Source organism: Argiope bruennichi, chromosome 9 (genome assembly GCF_947563725.1).
Source record: "Argiope bruennichi chromosome 9, qqArgBrue1.1, whole genome shotgun sequence".
Taxonomy (NCBI): domain Eukaryota; kingdom Metazoa; phylum Arthropoda; class Arachnida; order Araneae; family Araneidae; genus Argiope; species Argiope bruennichi.
In genome coordinates this window covers 124,489,372-124,514,889 of record NC_079159.1, presented here as the reverse complement: position 1 = coordinate 124,514,889, position 25,518 = coordinate 124,489,372, and the positions used below count along the sequence as shown (strand labels likewise).

The 25,518-nt window shown below is 30.9% G+C and overlaps 1 protein-coding gene across 8 annotated transcripts in view; it reads right to left on the bottom strand.

The window, feature by feature from the left end:
* Window positions 1-25,057, bottom strand: part of LOC129983656 (fasciclin-2-like) — a 179,877-nt gene extending 154,820 nt beyond the window's left edge. For 7 of the 8 annotated variants that reach the window (XM_056093218.1, XM_056093217.1, XM_056093220.1 and 4 more), the window contains exon 1: window positions 24,782-25,057. In XM_056093218.1, the coding sequence (XP_055949193.1) occupies window positions 24,782-24,830 (49 nt within the window). In that variant the 5' untranslated portion in view covers window positions 24,831-25,057. The remainder of the gene's footprint in view (window positions 1-24,781) is intronic. The other variant, XM_056093224.1, reaches the window with a different exon arrangement.
* Window positions 25,058-25,518: the final 461 nt, after the last annotated feature.

The following is a 25,518-nucleotide window of genomic DNA, read 5'->3' as shown; positions in this document are numbered from 1 at the left end:
TTTGTTACATTATCTATTAAAAGAGTATGACTATTTGTTACATTATCTATTAAAAGAGTATGACTATTTGTTACATTATCTATTAAAAGAGTATGACTATTTGTTACATTATCTATTAAAAGAGTATGACTATTTGTTACATTATCTATTAAAAGAGTATGACTATTTGTTACATTATCTATTAAAAAAGTATGACTATTTGTTACATTATCTATTAAAAAAGTATGACTATTTGTTACATTATCTATTAAAAGAGTATGACTATTTGTTACATTATCTATTAAAAGAGTATGATTCCTAATAGAAATTTTTACAATTAGAAAAGGTGTGACTATTTGTTACAAAGAAGTACTTCTTAAAACAATGAACAAGTGCTGGGAAGATAGTAATGTTGACACACTTGCTTTTATCAAATTTTAAAGCATTAAGGAGTAAAAGCAGAAATGTATAAAAAAAAAAGGTTAAACTAGAAAATGCCGCACTGTAATGCTTCCGAATTTTAAAGGTGCTGTTTTCAGAGCTCGAAATAAAATTACGACATTTAGTACTTATTAATTAAATGATAAGAAATAGACGGTACGGAATTTTTGTCTTTTACGATAGCATATACACAGTATAAAAATATTTCTGTTTGATATAAACATTAAGATGAAAATTAAAAAAAAAATAATTACAAATTGAAATGCTGACAAAAAGAGTCGAAAAATTCACCAGTAAAGTCGTTTTAGTTTTTCACTTTCAAGCTTTCCTTTCTTTACATAAAATTTTACTATCAAAGAAATGCACTTTGCATTTTATTCAAATTCAGATTTCTGGAATAAAACCAAACTTTTGAATCTTACCGGCGTGAATACAGAAGAAAGACCTTTTTTTGGAAAATAAAAATTGTGTTTTAAATTAAATCTGACCTTTTTCCTCGTTTTAAATCGAATTAAATGCATACAAGTAATAAAAGCCACTAAATTGGGGAAAAAAATATCTGAATTACTTAAGGGAGACAATTTATTGGCAAGTCGAGTTGTCTGCATGAAGTCCGAATTAAAAGAAAAGGGAGTGAAGGGGGGAAAAGGAAACATGGGATGTTAATTTCCTTTTTAGAAATGGGTAAAAAAGCACTTCAAAGAGAACTTTAAAAGAATTCTTCTAGCTGTTTTAATTTTCTGCACAAGACTAAACAGATATAAGTGTCGACGTGTGGTATAAATGCTTAAGCCTTTTTTTCTTATTCCCGCCCCGTGGTGTTTTTAAAGAATTTATTTGGGGCAACAAATTAGCAATAAGAAGATAAATATGAAGAATAATTCTCACCTGCTGTCAGATTTGGTACATATGAGCAATTCTGATATAACAATTATGGACCAATTTACACTCATCACTGATTGAACAATTTAAATGTATTAGCGCTTAAGAAATTTAAACAAAAGCCATCATCACTTCTACACAGAAGGGTTTATCTATTTCGTGTTTTAACAAAAACTGGCATTAGCTACAATGCAAGAAAAACCTGTTACATTTTTTTTAACACGGAAAAACTTTTTAACAAAAGCTTTTGAAGATCATTATAACATAGTATACATGTTCAACTGATAATAAAGTTAGGAGGATAGCCTTTTTTTTTTGCATCCAATTATATGACAAATATATTAATAGTGTATGCTCTAATATACGGATTAGAAGTATCGCAGCTAGGTATAAATAAGTTACCTTAAATTTGGAAATTAATTTTTTATTTTTAATGATTCTGAAAATGTTTTAACCTTTCATCAGTCATTACGATAACTTAGTCGGTCACTCTTCGTGAACAACGTACCAAATTTTTTTCAGAAGTAATACACGATACCGTTCTTTAAAAATGTTCTTAAATCATTTTCTGAATAATCCCAGGCTGAAATAGAATTATGTGACTGGAGTGCCTTAAACAAGTTTCCTGGGATATTCTTAGTAGAGGATTGAAAACGTCCGCAATAGGAACTTTTTCAGTAATATAGTCAAATTCAAATTGACAATAAATAATTAAAATACAGGAATTAGAAATGTATCACTTCCCGAATTTTTTTTTTTAAAGAAGTAAATTTTAAACAATACTTAATGTACAAATCAGTTAAAAATTTCATCACTAAGGCAATATAAGTGTCGACATGCGATATAAATGCTTAAGCCTTTTAGAGGCTGCAGGTAATATTCTCCTGAAATACGGAAAGAACGACATCAACGCTCGTCTCTATCGTCTTGGATTCTACTGTCTGTTAAAAATATTGACATTTGCAATTCTGAAAATGCATGTCTACGATGGAGACTTATTTTAGGACTAACCTCGTAATTCTTCACTACCATCAAATGACGACGATAGTTCCCGGGTTGACATGCCCACTCCAAACTTCACATTATATCAAAGAGACGATGATGCCCGCGTCGTCAGTGCTAATATTTACTAGGTTAACATACATGGCAAATCTTTAGTGGAAAATAGTTTCGAGTTTGGAATTCTAAGTTCCCGAATTCATGATTTTATCTCTAAGCCACTTCAGCTCTGCAACAAGTGAATCATTCTTATTGCCAATTGCAAAATCCGTATTCAAGATGGATCGTCCTTTTTCGGACACCCTATATCGGCTCTTATTACTACCAATACGATTAAATTCGATGAGGGAAAAAAAAATCTACGGCACATCAACCAACTGAGGAAGAGGAAGAGGAAAAGGAAAAGGAAAAGTGGATGCATTCAGACAATGCCATTGTGTACAAAAATGGAGAACAGCCATAGAAAGAAAAGGGACATGTCAGGTTAAAGGTTATGGCAACACAGAGAAATTCAACGATAAATATGTTCCAAATCCTCCCTTCACTGTCAATCATAAGCTAAAAGAATGGGTGGTTTAAGCTTTCATTTTTTAAGTATTGTTAGCAACCTACTTTATTTAGGATAGACTTTCCTTTAGACAAAGTATTGTGCATTAAACTGTATATGTATGTATACTGAATAGCCAACTACGTACAAAGAATTGCTGGAATGACTTTTGAACCTACCTCGTAGCAAAGGAAGAGGATCAAAACTGGATAACTGAATGTACTTCAAGATACTTTGTTAATTGAAGTTTTAGGTTGCAACATTTTCTTTTTTTTTTCCTTTTCTTTTCAGATTTAATCAATATATGCCTGAAACTGATGCCAAATTCTTCATTACATGTATACATTCTGACGATTTGCAGTTGAATATTTAAGATTTTAAATAAATTGAAATTTATTGGGTTGTTCGGAAAAAAAATTGATTTTTTGGTGAAAATGAAAGAATATTTTAATCGTGTATTGAATTATACATTCTCCATTTTGGTAATTTTTTGCCATCTCCCCGGTAGGTATCATAATTCTGTGCTCTTAAAAACTTCTGATCTTTGCTAACATAAAAATTATCCAAGTTAATTTTGACATTTTCATTTGAAATAAGGATTTTGTCGACTACGAAAAATGCTTTGTAAAGAAATAATCCGAAGATGCCAGATATGGATTATACGGCGGATGCGGTAATACATCTCATCCAAGATATAAAAGCTTTTGGCAAGTTACCAACTTTGTATGAGGTTTTGCATTATTTTGGTAGAGCAATATACTTTTTCTGTTGAACAATTTTGTCTTTTCTATTGAGTTTGTAAAATTTTAGAAATTGAGGCTTGTTCATTTCAAGCCACGAGGGATCAACGTTTAAATGAAAATCAAACCCTTCACTGAAAAAAAATCTCTGGTTTGAATCTCTACTTGCAAGTGGCCCCTGTCCCCCGATAAAGTCTTCTGACCGCGGTCATCATTTTTTTAATAATTTTTCTTTAGTTTCCATTTTATTCTATTTTTAATGCAATATAAATTAATTTTTTTCTATTTGGAGAGCTTTATTTGCGTTTTAGATATAACAACCTTGTCACACTAACGTATCTTCCCCTTAAATTTCAATTTTTATTTAATTATTTCATAAAATCATTTTTAACTTTATGATTCGTATTTTCTTATATACCGGTTGATTCTACCCTTCTCTAATGCAATATGGGCAGGAGAAGTGAAGTTTCAGAAATTGAAAATCACTCTGTAGAAAACTTTTGAATATTTAAAAAAAGTTTCGGATATTTTTTTTCTGGAACATTTAATCAAGTAGTTCAGTCAGTTGCGAAATTCTTCGTCTACTACAAAGTTCGTAAAAAAGCCAGGGGAAAAGAAAGCGAGCAATACGTGCGGAGGCGCCCAGATTAATAATTTCATAAGAACCGGAATCTCCCCAGGGGGTCTAAATTTCATTCTTCTAGTCGAAAAAATAATTTCCGGAACGGAAGCTTGCGGACTTCTAAAAACGCTTCATGCGTCTCCTAAAACGAAAAAAAAAGTCGAGAAGGGGGGGGGGCAGGTAGTTTCTTTCGTAAACAGGAAGCGTGGTTTGAGTTTCGGGATAAAAACAGGAAAAATGTTATAAGGAAAGAAAAAAAAAAGAAGAATCAATAGCAGACGAAAAAGTAATTTCTGCACGAACACGCGAATCCAGTCCCCCCCCCCCTCTCACTCCTCGTCAATTCCCATCCATCATAGGCTACTGACAAGCGTCGATCAAAGCAAATCCCGTTTCGGCTTTGTTATTTTGGTTTGGCTTTTTTTTCCTCACTTTTGGACACTCCCTTCTTTTAAACAATTGCAAATGGAGCGTGGACGAACACTGTTTGGAACAATCAGAGGCATTGTGCTTTTAAATGGAAGAACTAATCACTTATTTTAAATATACATTTATCATCACGTTCAGCATATTTGGATTCATTTGGAATTTCAAAAAGCTCTCAAATTTTAGAAAGAAGAATATTTAATGAAGATCAATTTAAAAAGGATATTAAAAAGAAATATTCATAATTAGAATAAATTAAATTTTTTCTCTACTTTTTAAGTCGTTAATCCATCATTCGTTATAAAAATTATGGGCTCCTGATAAACTTTTTTTTTTTCAAAAATCATTATCATTGCCGCCACTTGCATGGAATTCAATTATAGTTGCGGTTCCCAACCTTTATTTCTTTCCTTATACCTTACTTCGAACTGTAATTTCACCAAAATGTTATAACTGCGATCGACTTATTAGCTTTTTTTTTATACATTCATTATTCTGTTGTGAGTGTTGACTTTAAAATATGCTTAGTTCTGCCTTTATTACATATTTTAAAACGGCGAAATAAAAAAATAGAATGTTATTAATTTTTTGAATTACTTATGCGGTGGTCACTGGCACAAAATAATGTACCTTTGACCTGGAAGTGTTGTAACTTAGATTTAGAAAATATAGGCATGGAAAAAAGAAACTTTCCATCGTTTAAAGCAAACTATAACTATACAATTCGTTTTTCATAATACAATTTGTTCCTTTTAAAATATGTTGCATATTTCACTCTTTAATGAAAGATAAAATCTTTATTCAGCTTTACAGTAAAAAAAAAAAAATCCTTTATTTTCATGTTTCATTCGCATCGACTATTTCTTTGAACATTTATTGGCAACAAGTCTACCTTTTTACTTTCTCGCACACAAATCACTGCAATAGTCAAAAAATTTGCCACGCAGATTTTAAGGGATCTCCAAATTTCAGATCCTTTTGAATCCAAAAAGCAAATGTCCGGAATTATGTCTGTGAATAAGATAAAGTCAAAGCTACTTCCCATTTTTTTTTACTTCAAATAGCTCATTGCTTTCGGCTTTCTTTTGTCCAATATTAAAATCCCCTAACCATATTTCAATAAATAAATGTTAGACGTAGAACAATAGTCACAGGGATGGATAGGACAGGAGCGTCTTTCCATGTCTCCCCCACTTCATGCCCATTACATTAAATAACCAGAGGGTTACAATTGCAGAGGCGTAAAGCGTGATTTTAAGAAACGTTTAGATTTCTTAAAATTTTGAACGAAATTTATTCGCAGGAGGTTTGCCTGCTCGAGTGCAACTGGATAACAAAATACAAATAACTGAATTAATAAAATTTGGTACGCAGATTTAACATCTAAAGTATAAATCTGCATCCACTTTAAAACAAATTCGTTAAGGAGTTGAAGGTCAATCGATCTACATGAGTATGCGTGACTGAAATTTGGCATGCGATCTTGTTAATAAAATCGCAGATTATACAAAATTTTGGTTGGCAAAAGATAATTAAAATAAAATTTAGGCTTTCTTTTTTATAAAATGAAACACAAAATGCTCATGCTCGAAAGCAAAAATTTCTGCACTTTCGAGGATCGCAGTCTTATTTGAAGTCTACAGCTTTTACACGGGAGATAAGCCAGTTAGATTAATTCCGCAAAAAATCTGAATTCAACCTCTAGCTAAAGTAAACATCTCTTTTCATGTTATTCTCACTCCTTTTTTAACAAATAAAGGCCTCCTGGCGCATGCTCAAAAATGCGGAATCTGAGGATGAATAGTATTTTAGCCCCGAGTGACTCTGAATTCACTGATAATTAAATTCTGGATATATGAAGACAGTTCTTGTTACCGAGAACACACAAATACGGAAAATCTTTAGAACATAAGGAATCAAGTAAAAAATTCTGATAAAAATCCATTATCACCGAAATGAAACAAGTTACATAAAACAAAAGTCTTGAAGCCAAATTTAGTTCAAATATATTAATTACTTTTCAACGCAATTCATCTTGGGCGGAATGAAATGTATTGTGCTTCATAACTGTATTTTTACATTTTAATCGTAGAAGTGGAGCCACGATTCTAAAAGAAAAGAAAAACATTAACAAGTTAAGAAAAATATTTTTACATAATAGACTACTAACATTTTTTTTTTTTTTACGCAATCCCATTTAAATTCTTTTATATTTATAAAATGTAATTTGTTATCAATGCTATTGAAATTTTATTTCAATACCATTGATGACATTAAGCACTCAATCATTTGGCATCAGGTATTGAAATTTTGTATTTTTTCTCGGCATGCTGTCTTCCATAGTTAATAATTCAGCCTTTTTAGATTCTCAGAGCATAGTTATTAGTAAACAAATTCCTTTAATGGAATTTTAAAGAATGGCGCTGTCTGACATTGAATTTGAGATTCAAAAGAACGATTTGCGAATTTACAGTTATGAATTATGCATTAAAAATCCAGATAAAGATAGATATTTTTTTTATAAGTGTTTAATAAACTGAAAACATGTTTAGCCTTATTATTTTAAACACAGGATCCAAATGTTGAAAAAGGATTTAGAAATGCTTCATTCAATAATTCATAGCGATGTGCCATTTTGACCTAAACGAACGCTTCGCTGTCAAAATGATCCTAGAGCAAGTTGATTGCAGACAGCTGAAAACCAATTCTTTAATTAAAGTTTGGCCCCGCAGAATGTCCTCGAATTTTCTGAACTCATCCGAAGAAACAGAGGACGTCGAATTTGATGTTACGCTTAGAGACAAATGTTCCGCGACAGATGCATCCCAGATTAGTAAGTCCTACGCGTTTGATCGCTGTGTGCGGGAGATTCTAAGATGTTATCTTAGATCCGATTCTTTCGCCAAATATCAAGTTGACAGCAGGGCTAGGGATCGTTCTTTCTACCGGTCCTCCTCCTCAGTTCATGTTGAGATATCTGGAAATAAAAGAAAATTCTCGGGATCCCCTTTTTCAGCTTGCTTCCATTCTTTTACTTCTGGTGGAAAAACTTGAACGAAAAAATGCGAGAAAGATTTCAAAGTTTGTCTTACGTACATAACAGGTTAACCTTTTCTTTCTTTCTTTCTTTCTTTTTTTTTTTTTAGTTCTCTTTCTTAGAGAACTATCCACTTTCAAAATCTGATGTTATCCTATCACATTTTCCTATTAAAATCCTTTCCACTATTCTGCCTAAAAACTACTTTTGTACGCAATACTATAAATTACAAAATTCTTTTTTTTTCTCATTAGAATTTGAAAATCAAGTGAACCACACAATTTTGAAAAACTTTCGATATTTAATTTTCCCTATACGTTTATATTTGTTACATTAGTATTGAAATTTTTATTCACAAATGGTGACGGATAAGTTAAGTTTTAAAGAGCATTTAAACAATTAAGTTGTTTATTTTTCATTAAAAAACATGAAAACAAACCAAATCGACTGCTTTTGATACAAATTGTCGATCGTCTGCTTTAAAAGCCTTCCTTTAAGATTTTATAGATATATTCTGGCAACAGCTTTGGGTCTGCTTTCTTGCATAACAAAAAATCAGTACTCTTAGAAATTTTACTTTTCTTCCCTTTGTTTGTTTTTTCGCACAATGAAATCACCTCTTAAAAATAATTAAAACTCCTTCACATGTTTTAAAATAATACTGAAATAAAAGTTATTTGGAATAGATAAAATAGGATAAGGCGAAAACATTTTTAAAAATTCTTATAATCGCAAAGCAATGAAAATCATACAGGATAGATTTTCAGTATCAGCTTACTTTTATTAAAAGGTAGGCATAATGATAATGTCACAGAATCGCTTTGAGAGTTATCTGAATTCTATTTCAAAATGAACGGTATTTTTGAAATACAAGTTCAGATTCGTTAAATGAGACAATAATAAGAAAAAGATTCACTCATTCTGAAGAATAAAATGGATTTTATGAGAGCTCCCCAACTTGTAGGCCGCGGAACCCGTTTTTAATATTTGTTTTAGGTGCTGCTCTCTGAGAATTGAAGATGAAAGGCAAAGAAAAGAAATGCTTAATGACCCGTTAATTGAACTATCAAGTGATCAGAGTCTAAAATCGCTTAAATCGAATCCGTTCAGGCTGAATGTTGGCAGTTTCCAACAATTCGTCTTTAGCAAAAGACATATTTTCGTCCACGTATTTGCATGAATATGTTTTCCAATACTATTTTTTTACACAAAAGTATAGAAACAAATGGAATGTAGAAGTTAGGATTTAATTCAGGTACCAACCTTTTAAATTTTCACCGTTAGATAATCCACACGCACGCAAAATTTAAAGTGTGTTATAAAATGAATCTTTAATTTCGGCGACTTTAATAGAATAGAACAACCTTTATGACTTTAAATTACAAATCATAAAAGTGGTCATACAGATCAAGCTTAATCACAGAAGGTTAAAAAAAAAGGGGGGGGGGGTTAAGGGGGTAATTTTAAATTTTCAACTACAAGCAAATATTTCCTAAGAGAAATGCAGTAATTAGTGCAGGGTGCAAACGAGAACTATTTTCGCAATCTTCTCGGGAAAAAACAATTAAAAAGTTCAAATGCAGCGTGTTTTCTAACTTTTTATTAAATTTTAAAAATATGTTGTAAAATAGCCTACAGTTTCTCGTATAGAATAATATGCACAATTTGATAACGCGTGTGACTAAGAATTCGAAATCTATAAATCTATATTATAGGTACTTTGTGGTTGCATGCATTATATTATATATTATATGCATTATATTTCCAAGTTATATTGTATATCAACCCCCTATTTTAAAAGCAATTGTAAAAACAATTAACCAATTTCAAAAGCAATTCTATATATAAGCACACACGAAATGTCTTGTCGAAGTTTTCAATAAAATTTAAATGATTTTATTGAATGACAGTAATTTGTAAATAAATGAATTTTGAATGAATGGCGGTAATTTTCAAATAAAAAAACAAATTAAATATAAGATTTTTATCTTGAAAATTAGAACAAATAAGCTAAACAAATGTGAAACGAAAGTAGGCAAACATTACCTTACTCACCCACGAAGTAATTTTTTTTCCAGGTAAGGATGGGGGGGGGAGGCTGAGATCGCTCATTGAGATCTACATCAGAATCATCTATCTACTCGAAAGCACACCTTGGAGTCATTTTTTACCCCCTGTCACACCTTAATTAAGCATTCTCCATGACCGAGAAGTCGAAGTTCTAAAGAGAACTTAATTTTCTCATCGCAGTCGCCTGAGTGAGCTCTGAGTAATCCTTTACCAATTAGAGCGCTCGTAATTATTAATCAATTAAAGTCGAGCTCCTCGCATTTTTCAAGAAACTTTCTCAGGAGCTCATGGATTTTATGAAGAATCCTGTAATGCACTGCAGACTATTGAGCGAATTTTCATCCTCCTCATTAAAGAAAATTCATTAAATAATTAAATCTGTTACTCTCTATTAATAATAAAGAAGAATGCGAATGCATGCTAGTGTTGACGCTTTACAAACCACCGTTTGATGTAGAAGTGTGCCATAGCTAGATAACTTTAGTTATATCAATGTCTCGTTTTAAAATAACACTAGTCTATTTTGGGACAAACTTCACAATTTTGAATTACGGTTAGATGACAAGGGCGACACTAGAGTGAGCACTCCTTGAAACTTCAGCACCTCGCCAGTGGGAGGACATTTGGATAGACGGATTTAACGTGCATCAGAACAGCTTGCACGGTGGTTCTTCGGTGAAATCGAGTTCCGAACCTGAAACCGTCAGGTTTTGAAGTCGATATACTTTATCATCAGATCTTTGGTATAAATATGAGAGGAGTGCGCCTCCCGGAGAATTTATTTTGTGTTGAAATTTTAATTAAAATATTAATCACAAATTAAGTGGGAGTTTGGAATATTTCCGCCAAAACTGCAGAAAATATCATTGCAACTCTCGTTGTTTTGCATCATTTTACAATTTAAAAAAGGATTTATGTTGATGTCTATCATAATTGTAATCTGTTCTTAGTTGTAACTCGATTTTTTTTTCAATGAATTGAGGTAATTTCTTTTACTTTTTGCATATTGAATACATTGAAAATGATTTTTGCATATTGAGAGTGATATTGAATACAGTAATTTTATACTTTATTAGTTTTACCTTACATAAATTATAAACTTTATACTTTACTATAATATTAAAACAGGAAATGTTTGGTTTTAGTACTAAATCGTCCGAAGTAAATTGAAAGAAATTTGTTTAAAAATGGCATATTGTATATGAAATTAGAACTAAAAAGTACATAAAATCGACAACCGCTTTCTAAAAAAATTAAATGGATGCAGACATGAAACGATTTCGAAAACAATTATTAAAAACGAACTTTAAAACAAATTAATTCCGTTAATTGAGAAAAAGGTAATAAACATCATCCTTAAAAATAGGACGAAATTAAGTCATTTTGATTTCATTTAAAATTTCAACATTTATTTAAAGGGGACGCGATTAAACTTTACGCGAGATTCCAGATGTTAAACATATCATAAGTTAATTTTATTTAGAATATGGTCAACAAAATCTTATAAATTATACGCTTTCAGATTAAAAAAAAAAATTAAAAATCTCAATTTACAAAACAGAATATAGTGAAAAAGTTACACTTGATTGCAATAGTATTATTTACATCTGTCAGGTCTTCGCCTATTACCCTCCCCCCACTTCTCTCTGTCGAAATGCTATATATCTTATCAACAGCTACACTTCTGTTGTTGTGACATGCAAGAAAACAATTCGCAGCAGCTTAAATGCCCATTCGGCACGCTCGTCGGAATCATTAAGGAGATTAAAAGGATTTGGAAAAAAACATGGAGCTATCCCCCCCCCCCTTCCACCAAACACACGCAATCGCCTCGCCTTTTAATGGCAGAGAAGAGATCGTGTGGGAAAGTTTTTTTTCCTCCACTATAAGCCACACAGAACATCTTCATATAGCTCAAAAATTTCAGTTTTTTTTTATTTTTTATTCTCGATAATGCTACTATAAAATAAATTTTTCACTGAAATTTTAAATATGCAATTACCCAAAGAAAAAATATTTTGGATTCATTCACAATTCAAAAGATATCTACGGGGGCGGAGGTTCGAGTTATATAATTACCTGCAATTAAAGAGTCCTTATATAGTACGGAGATATCATGAAATTTCCAGAGACATGCAGAAACTCATCATTTACTGACAGCCTCGTAGCTTATTCAAGAACTATCGACTGCTTTAAAATTATTAGTGAATATCAGTAAAGGCCATATTAGAGTTGAAGATGTCGGTAATCTAGAATTGTTCACTCAACTTTCGAAAAATTATTTCCAAATCAAGCCAGATCTTCGAGATTCTTCTGGGTCTGGATGATGTCGGTGAAATTAAAAACTTTATAATCTCCTAAAGAGAAATGAAATTGTAAAAGGAACAGCCGAGCTCTCATGCTTTTATAAGGGTTTTAAAAAGAATGATAAAAAATGCAGTTTCAAACCAGGATATAAAATATTGACTGTTTCGGACCACAGCGAGACAAATTTTCTGCCCTGATCGATCTTAAAAATTAGATAATGCATTCGTTTAGGAAATATGCAATAATTAAAAAAATGCCACCATTTAAAACACGAATCAGTCCCGTTTCAAAGAAAGATATTCTTCTTCCAAGAAGAACCTTTGCACTTTTTCTTTCTAGTGCGTGCACAGAGAGAGAGAGCTCTTAGCTGGGTGACGTAATGGCGTACCTGTTGAAAGATAAGCGTTCTTAACAATCAGACGATAACGCAAAGAAAATGTAGCTTTGAAGGTTCAAACCAAGTTATTTCCCTTGTCCTCATTTTTCACCTTTTGTTATTGATTTGAAATAAATTTCCATTAGAAATTGCTTCGCAAAAATTAATTTCGCACACAATGGCACTCGGGATGAAGGTGAAACGAACCCTTATTTCCCACACTAAATGGAACATTAATTTCCAATGCAAATTTATCGCAAGGCCTTCTCTATTATATTTTAATGAAGGCATATCAAAAGAAGTGGATTTTGAGACCTGGAATTAATTCGCTATGACCCTTGTTAAATGAAATTTTAACACTCTCAATCGTGATTACTCAATTTCCATTTTTTTTAATAACGAACTTCCCGTGTCTCACAAATCGGTCCCAAATAAGATTTTGTTCTGCAGAAAAGCATTTAAGCAGGAAATATTTTGGATTCCATTGATATTAAACCATTAAATTTATGATAAAAACAAGCTGAAGAAACAAGTCACAGATAACCGACAGCTCGAGAATGTAAGATGCTGCATAAAACAAAATATTTGTAATCGATCGTTTTAATGCACTGCTGTAATGGTATAACTTTTTAATGCATGGACATATTTTATAAAAAAGTTTAATTCACATCATTCTTTAATAGCCTGATAATTGATAGCCTGAGAAATTATAATGAAAACTTGACAATGGTTTCTACATTGCCATTATACATAAATATTGACGGTCATTAAAAATATGATTCAAAACATTTCAAATGAAATAAAACAAATTATGTAATTTGGGCCATGATTAATAACAGCGATAGCTGATCGAATATTTTTGAAATATTTTAATGTAATGAGTTAATCAGAATTATATCTTTTTATACAGAGTATTATCGGGGGAATCGAGTTTGTACTTGGGCACTATTCTAGAAGTTCCTTACATATATGCATATTTTTTTCTCTCTAAATTATAAGACGAGTCATTCGACTCTCTGAATGGGTGCGGATCAAATTACTGGTCACATGAGCAAAGAATGGATTCGTCTAGTCAAAGGATTGATTCGTTTTCAGAATCTAAGTTCAAAGGCGAAATTTACAAAAATCGGTTAGGACAAAAACCAAAACAACACCCCATTCCAATTCATTTTAACTAAACCGTCACATCTTACCCCTTTCTCCTCAAAAAAGTGTGTTGGGGTAAAGAATTGAAGTGAAGTCTACATGATTATATATAAAGAACTTTTGAGTTAATATACCCAAGCAGCTGGTCAATAATACGAATTTTCATTATTCAAACAGATCAATTAAACTAATGTCATAAAATTAACATGTATACGTTTTGGAGGACGGGAGCTTGCATCTCAAAGCAATTTTTGGAAACCTGAATTAGTTTTAATGAATCAAAAATGAAACGAAATTTTGAGAGGTTTTAATGACAATTTTTGAAAATATCTTATGTACAAATAGTTACCATCTATATCGCTTCTCAACTCAAATTATACACCAATTAAATACAATTATTACAAAATTATGCACCAATTTAAAATTCACACAACTCAACTTCCCATCGATTTTATTCTGCATTATTTTCAGAATTAAAAAATTTTAAAAATATTTGTAGGTATGATTTGTAATAACAATTTCTTTTGTTTAAATTTAAGTTCAGACCCATTTCCCTGGTTTATCAAACCCTTAAATCATAGGTCTTTTTTCAACAAAAGAAAAACAATTTTATTCGGATAACTTTTTAAATTACGAATTTTACTTAACTCTGAAGCAATGAAGAATTAGTAAATGATATTTATAAGTTTCACTCTCTCTGATCTCAAGCATTTGACGACTTCGATTTCAGTGTTAGATTTTTCATCTCATTTTTAGAATATAAAAATATTTAGGAAATGCTCGTAACTCCTAAAGCTCAAGATATTTTTAACCACGCTTTTTATAAAAAAAATGACAATTCTCCTTATTTTGAGTCAAAACATCTGCAGATATTAATTTATATCATTCATTATTTCATAAAAATAAATTAATAATAAACATCGAATAAATTCAATGATGCATTCGAACAAAATATCCATTCTTAAAAAATATTCTATTGTCATGACGCACTTTTTAAAAGGAGTTTTGCAACTCGAAATGCATGAAATTGAATTACAAATACACCTTTATTTGCAATAAGTTAAAATTGAAAAAATTTTTAATATGAAAAACAAAAGATAACTTATTTTAGTTTTAAAGTATTACATGATCAGTTCAAGAATGCAAAAATCCAATTAAAGAATGCATTTTTAAAAACAATGAACAATTTTTAAAAATAAAACCAGATTCAGCAAACGGTAATAAACTTAAATTGATTTTTGATTTCGAGTTTTTTAAAAATTCTAATAGTGAGTTTAAGATTTAATTAGGGTAAGTTTTTCAAAACCGCTTTTGAGGTGCTTCTAAAGAAAACGCACTTAATATTCGAAAACTCATTGAATTAAAATTTAAAAAAAAAAAAATTGATGCCACAATCATTGAAAATATAAAAAAAATAAGAAAAAAAAACACTGATTAAAATCTTTATTTTTATAAGAATTTTGCTAAAATTACACAATTTAAAAATGTTAACTTTCAAAATTACTAAAATTATTTTTTTTAAGTGGAAAATTTTATCCTAAGACTAAATGAAGACAATATCTTTATATATTGAATTCATAAAAACATTTTAAATGGCTAAAAAAAATTTTAATTTCAAACTAAATGAAAATTTAGGATTTTTATGGAATTTTTATTTGTTCTTGATTGATGAGATTATGTACAGCAGCTCTTTGATTAATTATTCAGTGCCAAATACAGCGTAGCAATTAAATGATCACTGGCTGAAAGAACTTTTCAAAATGTATCATCTGATAAAATAAACTCCACTCAAAAATTCGTTTTCGAGCTCCATGTTAATATTATGGACCAATATTAAAAAAGTTTCTTTTATGTTCTCACTTGAATTTACAACGAAATAAATTCATTTCGGCTTCAAAAAGTAGCAATCTTATCCAATTAATAATTCGTTATTCGATATACATAAAGCATTATTTCTGCACACTTCGCACACACCTATTATTAACAAACTTTAAACTTATCTATTTCAAAACACTAATTGCTCTTATTGATATTTAAAAAATATTTCCCAAACAGAAATATGAGCTTAATTTATTTATGTAAAGTCCAATTTCACTTTGAATCTATTCGTATGATTCACTTGTATTAAAGAGATATTTGCTTTTGTTTAATCAAAAAAGTATTTCCAAACATTCAAGACTCGTTTTTCTATGTCAGGAGTGACGTTCGCGCACTGGAAAACAGTTTAGAAAGTAATTGAATTGAGAAGTTAATTAGATAACTAAATATATAGAACTATTAAAATAAAAGAAAAAAATCTTAAATTTTTAAGAAGTTTATTTTAGATTTGGGCAATAATATAATAATATAATTTGGGGAATAATATAATTTAGATTGGGGAATATATAACAACTAACTTATTCTGCAATTTTGCGTCTTTCGGTAATGATGCCTGGGACACTTGCCCTATCTGCCCCATTCTAGTTAGGCGACACTGCCTAAGAAGGGATCGCAATTTGAATTAACATCGCATTTTGTTTACTTAACCAATCAAAATAAAACAATGCACACATTTAGATATTCAAGATTCTGCAGGTAATTTTGGAGCCACCAATGACTCAAAAAATATAAGGAATGAGTTAAAATCGAGTAAGAAAAAATTGTCAAAATTTAGAAATAGAAGAGGTATTTTTTAGTTTTTACAATAACAATCGTAAGATCAGCGATAATTTTAAAAAAAATCTATGTAATAGTTAACTATTTCTACTTATACCTGAATTTCATTTTTTCTATTTTAATAATATAACCTGAAACTCGGTGGAAAGTTTCTCTTTGTACTATAAATAAATTTCCGGTTGAAGTTTGTTGAAACAAACGAGATCAATTAAGAAAAGGAGGGATAAGATATCCCAAGAGTATCTTTTTACCAGGAAATGATGAAATGGAACGAAAATAAACCTGAAAAATCAATACCTGGATTATTTAATTAGCTTTAACGATGAAATTTTTTTACTTATCGACGTTTTAGCTTATTTGCAGACTTTAAAGTAACAGTTTGAAAATTCAGTATAAATTCTTAAAAATAAAATAATAAATAGACGAAAATGAAGTAATAAAGAGGCTGACATAATTAAAAATTAATGGTTTAATGTAGTATTCAATTTTCAGTACTTTTAAATAAAAGAACTGCATGGAGACCTTTGAATGGAACAAAATTTCAAAATAAACAGTATAACTTGCATGTGTTCATAAATGTGAAGAAAAACAACCATTGAATTCAAATAAGGCATTTTGCAGTACTTGTCTTCATATACAGAAAAATCGTTCCATATTACAGAAGAAATTTGCCCAGTTTTGGATGTTTAAAATACAATTCAATTTTATAATTTAATTTCGGGTCATATAACCCGATTTTAAGAATTTAAAAAATATCTTCCAGAAAAATTCTCATCTTTTTATATTGGCAAAAAACCCGAATAAATAAAATTAAGATTTTTTTTTTTTAAATTTATAAAACAAGTTATTTCAACGGGGAGAATTTTTTTTAATGATAAAATGGGTATGTACTTATGGTATGGCAGTCATTTTCTGAACTTTTTTCTATAAAAAGGGATACTATGCATATGTACACAAAGGTGCCACGAGTCAATGGTGAAAATTGAAGAACAGTGCATGTTACTTAGTGCCAGACTTGAAAAGTCTTGTTACTTCAAATTTCGGGATTAAACAAATATGAAAAGACATTTTGTTTCAACCTTTTATATAAAGTATTATTTTGAAAGCAAAATAAATAATTTTTGCATCATTTGAAATAAAAGATAAAACTATAAAAAAGTTAACTACTAAAGCTGGTAGCTAAAACAGTCATTTAATACATTTTATTGAGGAGATAAAAAAACAATCCTTTCATTTGGAAACTCTGAAAGGGAACTCCCCATAAAAAAACTATCATTCTGCTCTTTCAAATGAATGGATTATTTATTAAAACGCCCAAATTGTCATTTATATCACATAAACATTTTCAAGATTTCAAATTATGACGAGTACGATTTTTTAAGTCCCATTTTAATTAAAAAGAAAAATACTTCGATGCAGCTTCAAAGAACCGCGATAATTAATCAAAATCCTAAACCTGAAAAAAGAATCTCGATAAAAAAAAATATTGTAGGGAATTCCTTAAAATCGGAATACATAAGTGCAACTGAAAAAGCAAATTAGAAACTTAACAATAAATCAAAATGACGATGCTTTAAAAATTTAAAAAAAAAAGGCAAATCTCAACCGCAAATTAGTAATATCGTGATTGCTGGTCGTCATTAACCAAATTAAGTTTTCGTAAAAAGAACAGAAACGGTTTACGCTAATTAGTCGATAAGAGGGAAGGAAACGGAATTAATGAAGAGCCTTTCTATCACCCCCCCCCTCCGCATTTTTCAGCTTCGTTTTGGTTTGTCTCTTGTTCAGAGATTGAGGTGGCTCGCGAATAGATCATGTCAAGGAGTATTAATATTAAATATGAAAGCCGATTTTTCTTTTTTCGATTCCCTCTCAGATCCACGAATTCATCTTCAACAACAGTGAGAGTGACGGAACAAGAAGAGTTATTTCCCAGCTCAGACGGATCTAAATGAGTTATTAATCAAACGAACCAATTAACTGGAAAGTGTACTTTAAGGAATCAAAGGGGGAAATGTTCAAAAATCAAGCTCAGTAGCTCTTATTTTTAATGTCTATATAAGTAAAACATACTTCAACAAACATTTAAAGAGAAATGAAAATTTCAGTTTTGAAATCTTATCATTTAGTAATGAGATTTTTTAGAAATAATTTTTCAGTTTGATAAAGAAGAAACCGTTATTAAAATAAGCCCCATTTATTTTTGAATATTTTAAAATTCGAAAACTTAAGTCAGATTAAATGAATTCTTTGCATTAAAAAAGAAATTCAATGCATCATTTACTGAATATATTTTAATGTTTCAAGATAAAATGGTTGATTTTTCACAGCAAATAATGAATACACGACTTTTTATAGCTTTATAGATATTTTTGTAACTAAATAACGAATTAAAATGCAGCACACAAAATATTTCCAAAAAAATCAAAGAATTTAAATTTACAAAAGGTAATCAAAAGTTCCAACCACAAGGGAAACACTTCGATACTGGATTCAAATTTAATGGTTTTTAATCTATTTTAATACATAGTGGGAATTTATGATTTATAAACTGTTGAAAGCATTCTAGACGATACATGTTCACAACTGATTGAAATTGATACATCTTTCGAGATTTTTAGAATATGAATATTCCTAACGAATGCAGACAATGACTTGTTTCTCCTGATGAAGTGTTTTAAATGAAATTAGGAACTGAATTGAAATTGAATCATTGAAAATTGAAGTTTCCGAAATAACATATACCGGTTTATTTATTATTATTTTGTAGATTTATCGAGAATTAAAGAAAAAGATTTCATTCATTTTTAAAAATATTTTTGCGTACTTTAACGATGAATTTTATGTATATTTTTCAAAATTGAATCTGTAATCTATATAATCAATAATATATTTTTATAAGCAAATGGACCGATTAGCAAATGAAATGCATCAATACCAAACTACCAAATTCAATTTATATTACAAATTTTTAGAAATATTAACCCTCTGCATTCGAGCGCCGCTATTACGGTGGCATTTCGTTACATATTCTTTAAGCTTAAAACAGATATAGTCCAGCTTTTTTATTTAACACTATAGACAGATTTTTACTGGGATAACAACTACTAATTATGTTTACTAATTAAGATAAACTGCGTCGTGATCAGGAGTAAAAACGGAATTATATGTTTTATATCTAAAGTATGCATCAACCTCATGTCGCCGCAATGGCACAGTTTGTAAAATCATGATGTGCATTCATACCGTTTGAAATAAACTCAACCACACTAACATCTCAATGTTTTAAATAATTATGTGAATTCCGATATTAAACTAATCTGATGTTTTTATATCATCATTTAACACACCTTGACAATCCAATTTTCTTTGCTGTCACATTCCATGAAAACCGCTATTTTGAAAATCTATTCATTTTTTAAAAAAATTCACACTTAAGATTCTTATGGAATATTCTCCATCGAATATCATCTATAAAAGGTTTAATTTATCAGTTGAAAAATATAAATGACATGTACAAATTTGATTTATCACAGCTTATCGAGTGGTTGATTCTAGATAGACAGCATTATCGGTTAAAAAGAAGGGCTTTTGAGTAGAATGGACAAGCTTTGGCAAAAAAGCTGGGTGTTCCAGACATTTTTAGTTTGTAAAAAGCAAGATTTGATGGATGAGTCAGAATTCCTGCCATGTTTTTGACGGTTCGGGTGACGGTACGAAAAAAAGTTGGCAAATAGGAAAAGCGGTCCGCCTGCAAAGACCATCCCCGAAATTTTACGATCTGTACAGAGATGGAGAGAATTCCACGGGGCCATCACTGTCACTCCGAAATGACTGAAGATGCAGTTCGAAATGGATTTTAAATTTGTTTCTAGATACTGTCAATTTTTTATTTGGTTTATTCTAGCGAACCAAAAGAATATTTGCTGACGAAAATATATACCGAGAATCATTATTAAGATGCTATAATACACTCAGAAAATCCTCTAAGTTTTTATTTAAACTTAAAATCGACTGCTCTTAGGAATTACTAAAGACCGAAATAAATACATACGTACTTACTAATTAATTTTTATTCGGTAAAAAGTTTAATTTCATTTCAATTACTTATCACTCTTTAAGATTTAAATTAATATAAATTTTCAACTATATAAAATTTACTATGGCTATATAATATGGTAACTGCAATATTTTAATAAATACAATTTTTATATCTAGATTTCTTTATATCTGTATAAACATCAAAATTTAATTTTCAAAGTGAAAGTGAATTGAAAAAAAAAAAAAAATGGAGTAGGTGGTGAGCGGTTGTATGTTCGCTCATATTTATAATCGGTTAAAATGGAAGCAAAATTATCGGATTTTTTTTTTTGTATTTTAAGACAATGTGAAAATATGCTACGTATTGATTGTTTTTCTGAGAATTATTAGAGTAAGAGCCACATTTTGGCTAAATTGTGCCAATGAAAAAAAAAAAAAAAAAAAAAAAAACCTACTTAAAACTTGGGTATCATTTCGTTCCGCGTTTTGTTTCAAAATTCATCATGTATCCTAAATTGTGAATGTAAAGACTTATACCGTCTCATCTACTTGAAATTATTGCATTTTTAAGGGATTGAAATCACATACGAGTGAATATACGAATTGAAGGACGGGCGGCCTTTTGATGGGTTTCGTTCAAAATTCGATAGCATTACACTTGTGGTGAAAAATCATTCTAAATTACATCAATTCGTTGCCGTACACAACAACTACGTTCAAATGTTCAATTCTTATTACATGATCAATATAGCTCGCAATTTTTTTTTAGCTATCTTGTTCACAAACCGATATAATTCCAAAAATGCTTTTCTCATTCGAAAAGATTTGACGAGAAGTTATTCTTCAAATCTCAAGTTCGAAAATCACAGCTCGAATATATATGCACAAAGCAAAGGAAAATGAGAATCCTCAAACCAGTACTATCAAGCATATATATATATATATATATATTCTAGAAATAATCGCCTTTTCCCAAACTATTTCGAAAAACTTACAATGTACGTATTCTCAACAACCAGCGTAAGGAAGAGGGAAAAAAATCCGGAATTCTATTATGTCGATTTAAGTAACTCAAATAAGGTTTATTACAGCCCGCCAGTGAAGTCACGGGGCCGTGTCCACTAATGAATCAAATCCACAGCTAAGCAAAAGGTCTTGTAGATGGGAAGAGGGAAATCCCGACGGACTGACAGCAGTCCATTTAAAGCAAAGGAGATCGGTTTTCTCAGGAGAGTCCCAGAGGACAATGGCAGAGACGGACGTTCGATCCTCAAGGGAGGAAGGAGTTTCAAACGGACAGTCCGAAGCAGATGGAAAAGCACTTTCTGTTGCTTAGGTCCAGGCTGGAGGACTGCAAATTGGACTTCTCGCTTTATAGATCGGCAGATCAGAGGACATATATCCAGGAATATAAATTAATAATCAAGGTACTCCGGGAAAATTCGAGAAGTTGAAATTAAAATGCAATAAAATAATTATTTAGGCGAATTCAATTGTTTCTAATTTTCTCCTGCAGTATCACATATTTTTCCTTTTAGAATACGATACAAAAGTAAAGATAAAAATAACACAAAACAAACGAGTCCATTCTTTTTCAGAAATAAATTGGACACAATGCCAGAAACTGATCCCACAATGGCTGTCGTAAACCTTTCGGAAGCTGTGCTAATAAGCTGGCGGCGCTAAGGGTCTACAGTTCACGATAAGCCCGAGAAGATCATTGCACCAGACGATAGATAGATCTCGTATATTTAAAATTAAAAATAAATGTGAATTTTCAAAATACATTTTTCTATATTTGTGATGCTGATTTTTCGGATTCATTTCGGCTTCGTACGAACAGGATCCAATAAGTCTCGCAATTTATTCTTGAGTTGCTTACGACTTAATAGAAATTTAAACTTCAGTTTAAATTTTTCTTAGTTTTTCAATACTTTTTTTTTTTTTTTTTACTATTTTTAAATATTTAACCCACTTAAAGCAATCTGAATATAACAAGCTAAACGTTGCATAAAAATTTACGCATTTATCGAATTTATATTATTTTATCATCATATTAGATGCATCCATTAAGATTAATACGTGACTTGCTTTTATGCTGATCTTTCACAGTTATGTATTTCTCACTCATTCAATACAAAATGTCCTGTAATTATTTTAGTCTTTTGAGTTTTATTAAACAGAAGCTTTCATTTTCTGAAATAGATCTTGCGAAATCTTAATTATGAATAACTACAAATTCGCAGAAACACGATAAAACTTTTTTTTTAATAATTATAAGTAAATGCACGAAGAATTTCATAATCAGCAATGTTATTTTAAAAAAATAATTTTTCTTGCGGTAACGTTCCTTTTTAAGAATCGATCTTCTTCAGTTTCCCCAGCAGCATTAACAGCAGCCTTCGTGCAAGTAGGATATCTATCCGATTGTTTAGCAGAAAGGGGCATTGCATACATATCTAATAATCAGAAATGCTTCTAAATATCGATAACTTTCATTTTTCGAAATGAGTCATGTGTATTTATTTTAATAACTGAAGTGGACATCAACGGATTGGTGAATTTTCAATTTTATGATAAAGGTTAAAATTTTAAAAGAAGAATTGAATCGCAAATTTCATCACAATAATTTTTAAAAAGTGCAATTTGTGTGTGGCAAAATGCGTTTTCTTAAATCAATTTCGCTTCCCTTTTCTAAATAGTTAGAACCCAATTCTTGCATTATACAATAAGGTATACTTAAATAAATGGCAATCAGAGGCTCTTACCCAGACGGAGTGGTCTGAAACGCATACTCTCCAGTGAAGGCGAATTACTGTCTTAAAAGCGTTTTTTCACCACCGTTTAAAATCGAAGTGTGAAACAAAACTACTTCTGAAAGTACAGACTGACAGACGTTCAACCCCTCGTTCAATTTGACTCAAAATTTGATAGGTGTCTACATAACAGACGTCAACCCTAGGAATTTTATCCATCTTGCTCTTTGTTTTGTAGTTACCGTATTAATTTATATTCGTACAACAGGACAGATAGATTTTCCCTGAAATGAGTTTGCCCAAAATTCGATAAAAATATACACATTTGGTGTTAACTCCATATACCAAATTCCACCTGTTTAGCTCAAAGCATTTTGGAGTTTTCTTTGTTACAGTGAGACATTTTCCAAAAATGTCTCAAATTGCCGAATTCGAATTTTTTGATGATAACAATACTTTATATTTCGTATACGAGATAGGTAGTTCATTTTTCGATCTCAGTTTCAAATTAAAATTGTATTCCAAAAATCAACACAACTGCGAATTTACAAGATCATGATGAAGGTTATCTAACTTTTTAAAATTATATCGATGCACAAAGAATTTCAAACCATATCTTTTCAATTTAAAATTCGCCATAAGTAAGAGGGCGAGTGTCGTGGTCAACACTTCCACGTTTGCTTCCATCATCGCGAACCACACCTTCGCACGATCAGGATGCACTCACTGTCAGTGGTGCTCCCGAGACGCTTACTGCTTCAGAAGACTTGGTCAGTAGACAGGAATAAATGAAATCTGGTTACAGGCGGGCGGATGCCCTCACTATTTTCAAGGGTACTTGCATCTGCCTTCTTCGCATTCTACTCTAGGGTGTGTCTACCAGACGTGATCAGAAAAGAATTTGCAAAGAAAAAAATATTTAAAACTCAATAGACAAGAATTTGAGTTTATTCTCATTAAAAAAAATAATAAAATATGTAGAACGACTCCTTTTACAAAATACAAATATAACTTGAATTTCACTTGAACTTGAATTTATAACTTGAATTTATTTTGACCGAGCATTTTACTATTGATTTTACGGTCAAATAAATTTTTTTTTTAAAAAACTATACTACTTTAATTATTTTTTGAAAAAATTACAAGAGCAGCAAGAAATATGTTAATATGGTGATAAGGAATTTTATTTAAAACAAGGGCATTTTCAAAGACAGAAAAAATATAAATAAAAAACAAACCACATTCCTTTAAAAATCTGTATTCCTCCTGAGATCGATTTCATAACTCTTTAAATCTAATGAATAACTTTTTTTTTTAACAAAATGGTGTTATCATAATAATTTGATACCAAACTCTCAAATTTTGCACAAGTTTCTTTATCAAATATCAGGTCATATTATTCTATTAAAAAAGTTTAAAAAAAGATTCATTACATTTTTGAATTTAAAATATTCACAAACCGAAAAATCAAAAGTTAAATTCGTTTTAAGTTCTGTATGCGAAATAGTAGAAATAAAATCGATACATTTATACTTCCTTGTCTGATGAACATTCTTACGATCAGCTAACCAAATTGTTTCATCAATATGCAAATTTTTTATGGAACTTCCAAATGCGCATATTTTTAGAAATGAAATAACATAAATGAGCTTTTTTCACAGCTGAAGTTAATACATAATAAGTCTTTAAAAGATCTTTTATATTTAGCAAATTTCTATTCATTTATCAAAAAATTTAAGTTTAAAAAAATAACCAACCTGTAAGAATGAGAAGAAGAAAATCCATCCTCTTGAGTAACGATGCCATGATGTGGAAAACAAAATTATAGAAGCGTCTTTAAAAAATAGATATCGGAGTAGACTAGGAATTCGTTTTGCATAGAACACCGCCCACGCGCAACAAACCAAAAAATGTCAATGCAGTAGTCCCTTCGGATAAACACGGTCCGCTATTGCGCTTTCTGGGTTCGTATTTGCCCGCTCACAGCTTTCACAGGTCTCACCAATCCACCAACTGAGAATCTCTACTCGAGGATGCCTCGGGCCGGCGAACGATTCGGCAGATCGGAGCACAGCGCCATCTATTGAGCTCGATTTCGATGCGCAAGCGCTCAGGAAAGGTTTCGGTTGCCCGCCGAAACGTACGATTTCGAACTGTTCGTCGTCGCGGTGACCTGAAGGTAGGAAGCTATTGTTCTTCGTGGATGTTTTTGTTCTATTTGATGTCAGTCCTTTGTAGGTGGTGATTGCTAAGTGTTACCAGATGAACTGAGGTCAAACTACGGTTAATTGTTTGGCTGTTACCGCATCAGTTGTTGCGTCTGTAACGATTAGGAATGTGTTAACAAGAAAGTAAATCGATGTCTGCTGCTAGTGTTTCCATGGGAGGGATGGGCTAGGTGAAATCGTGTATCTCATCTGCACCCAATATCGCTGGGAATGTTCTCGACTTCATCTTCTACAATATGGAAAGCATTGAGCTTAGATTCCTGTAT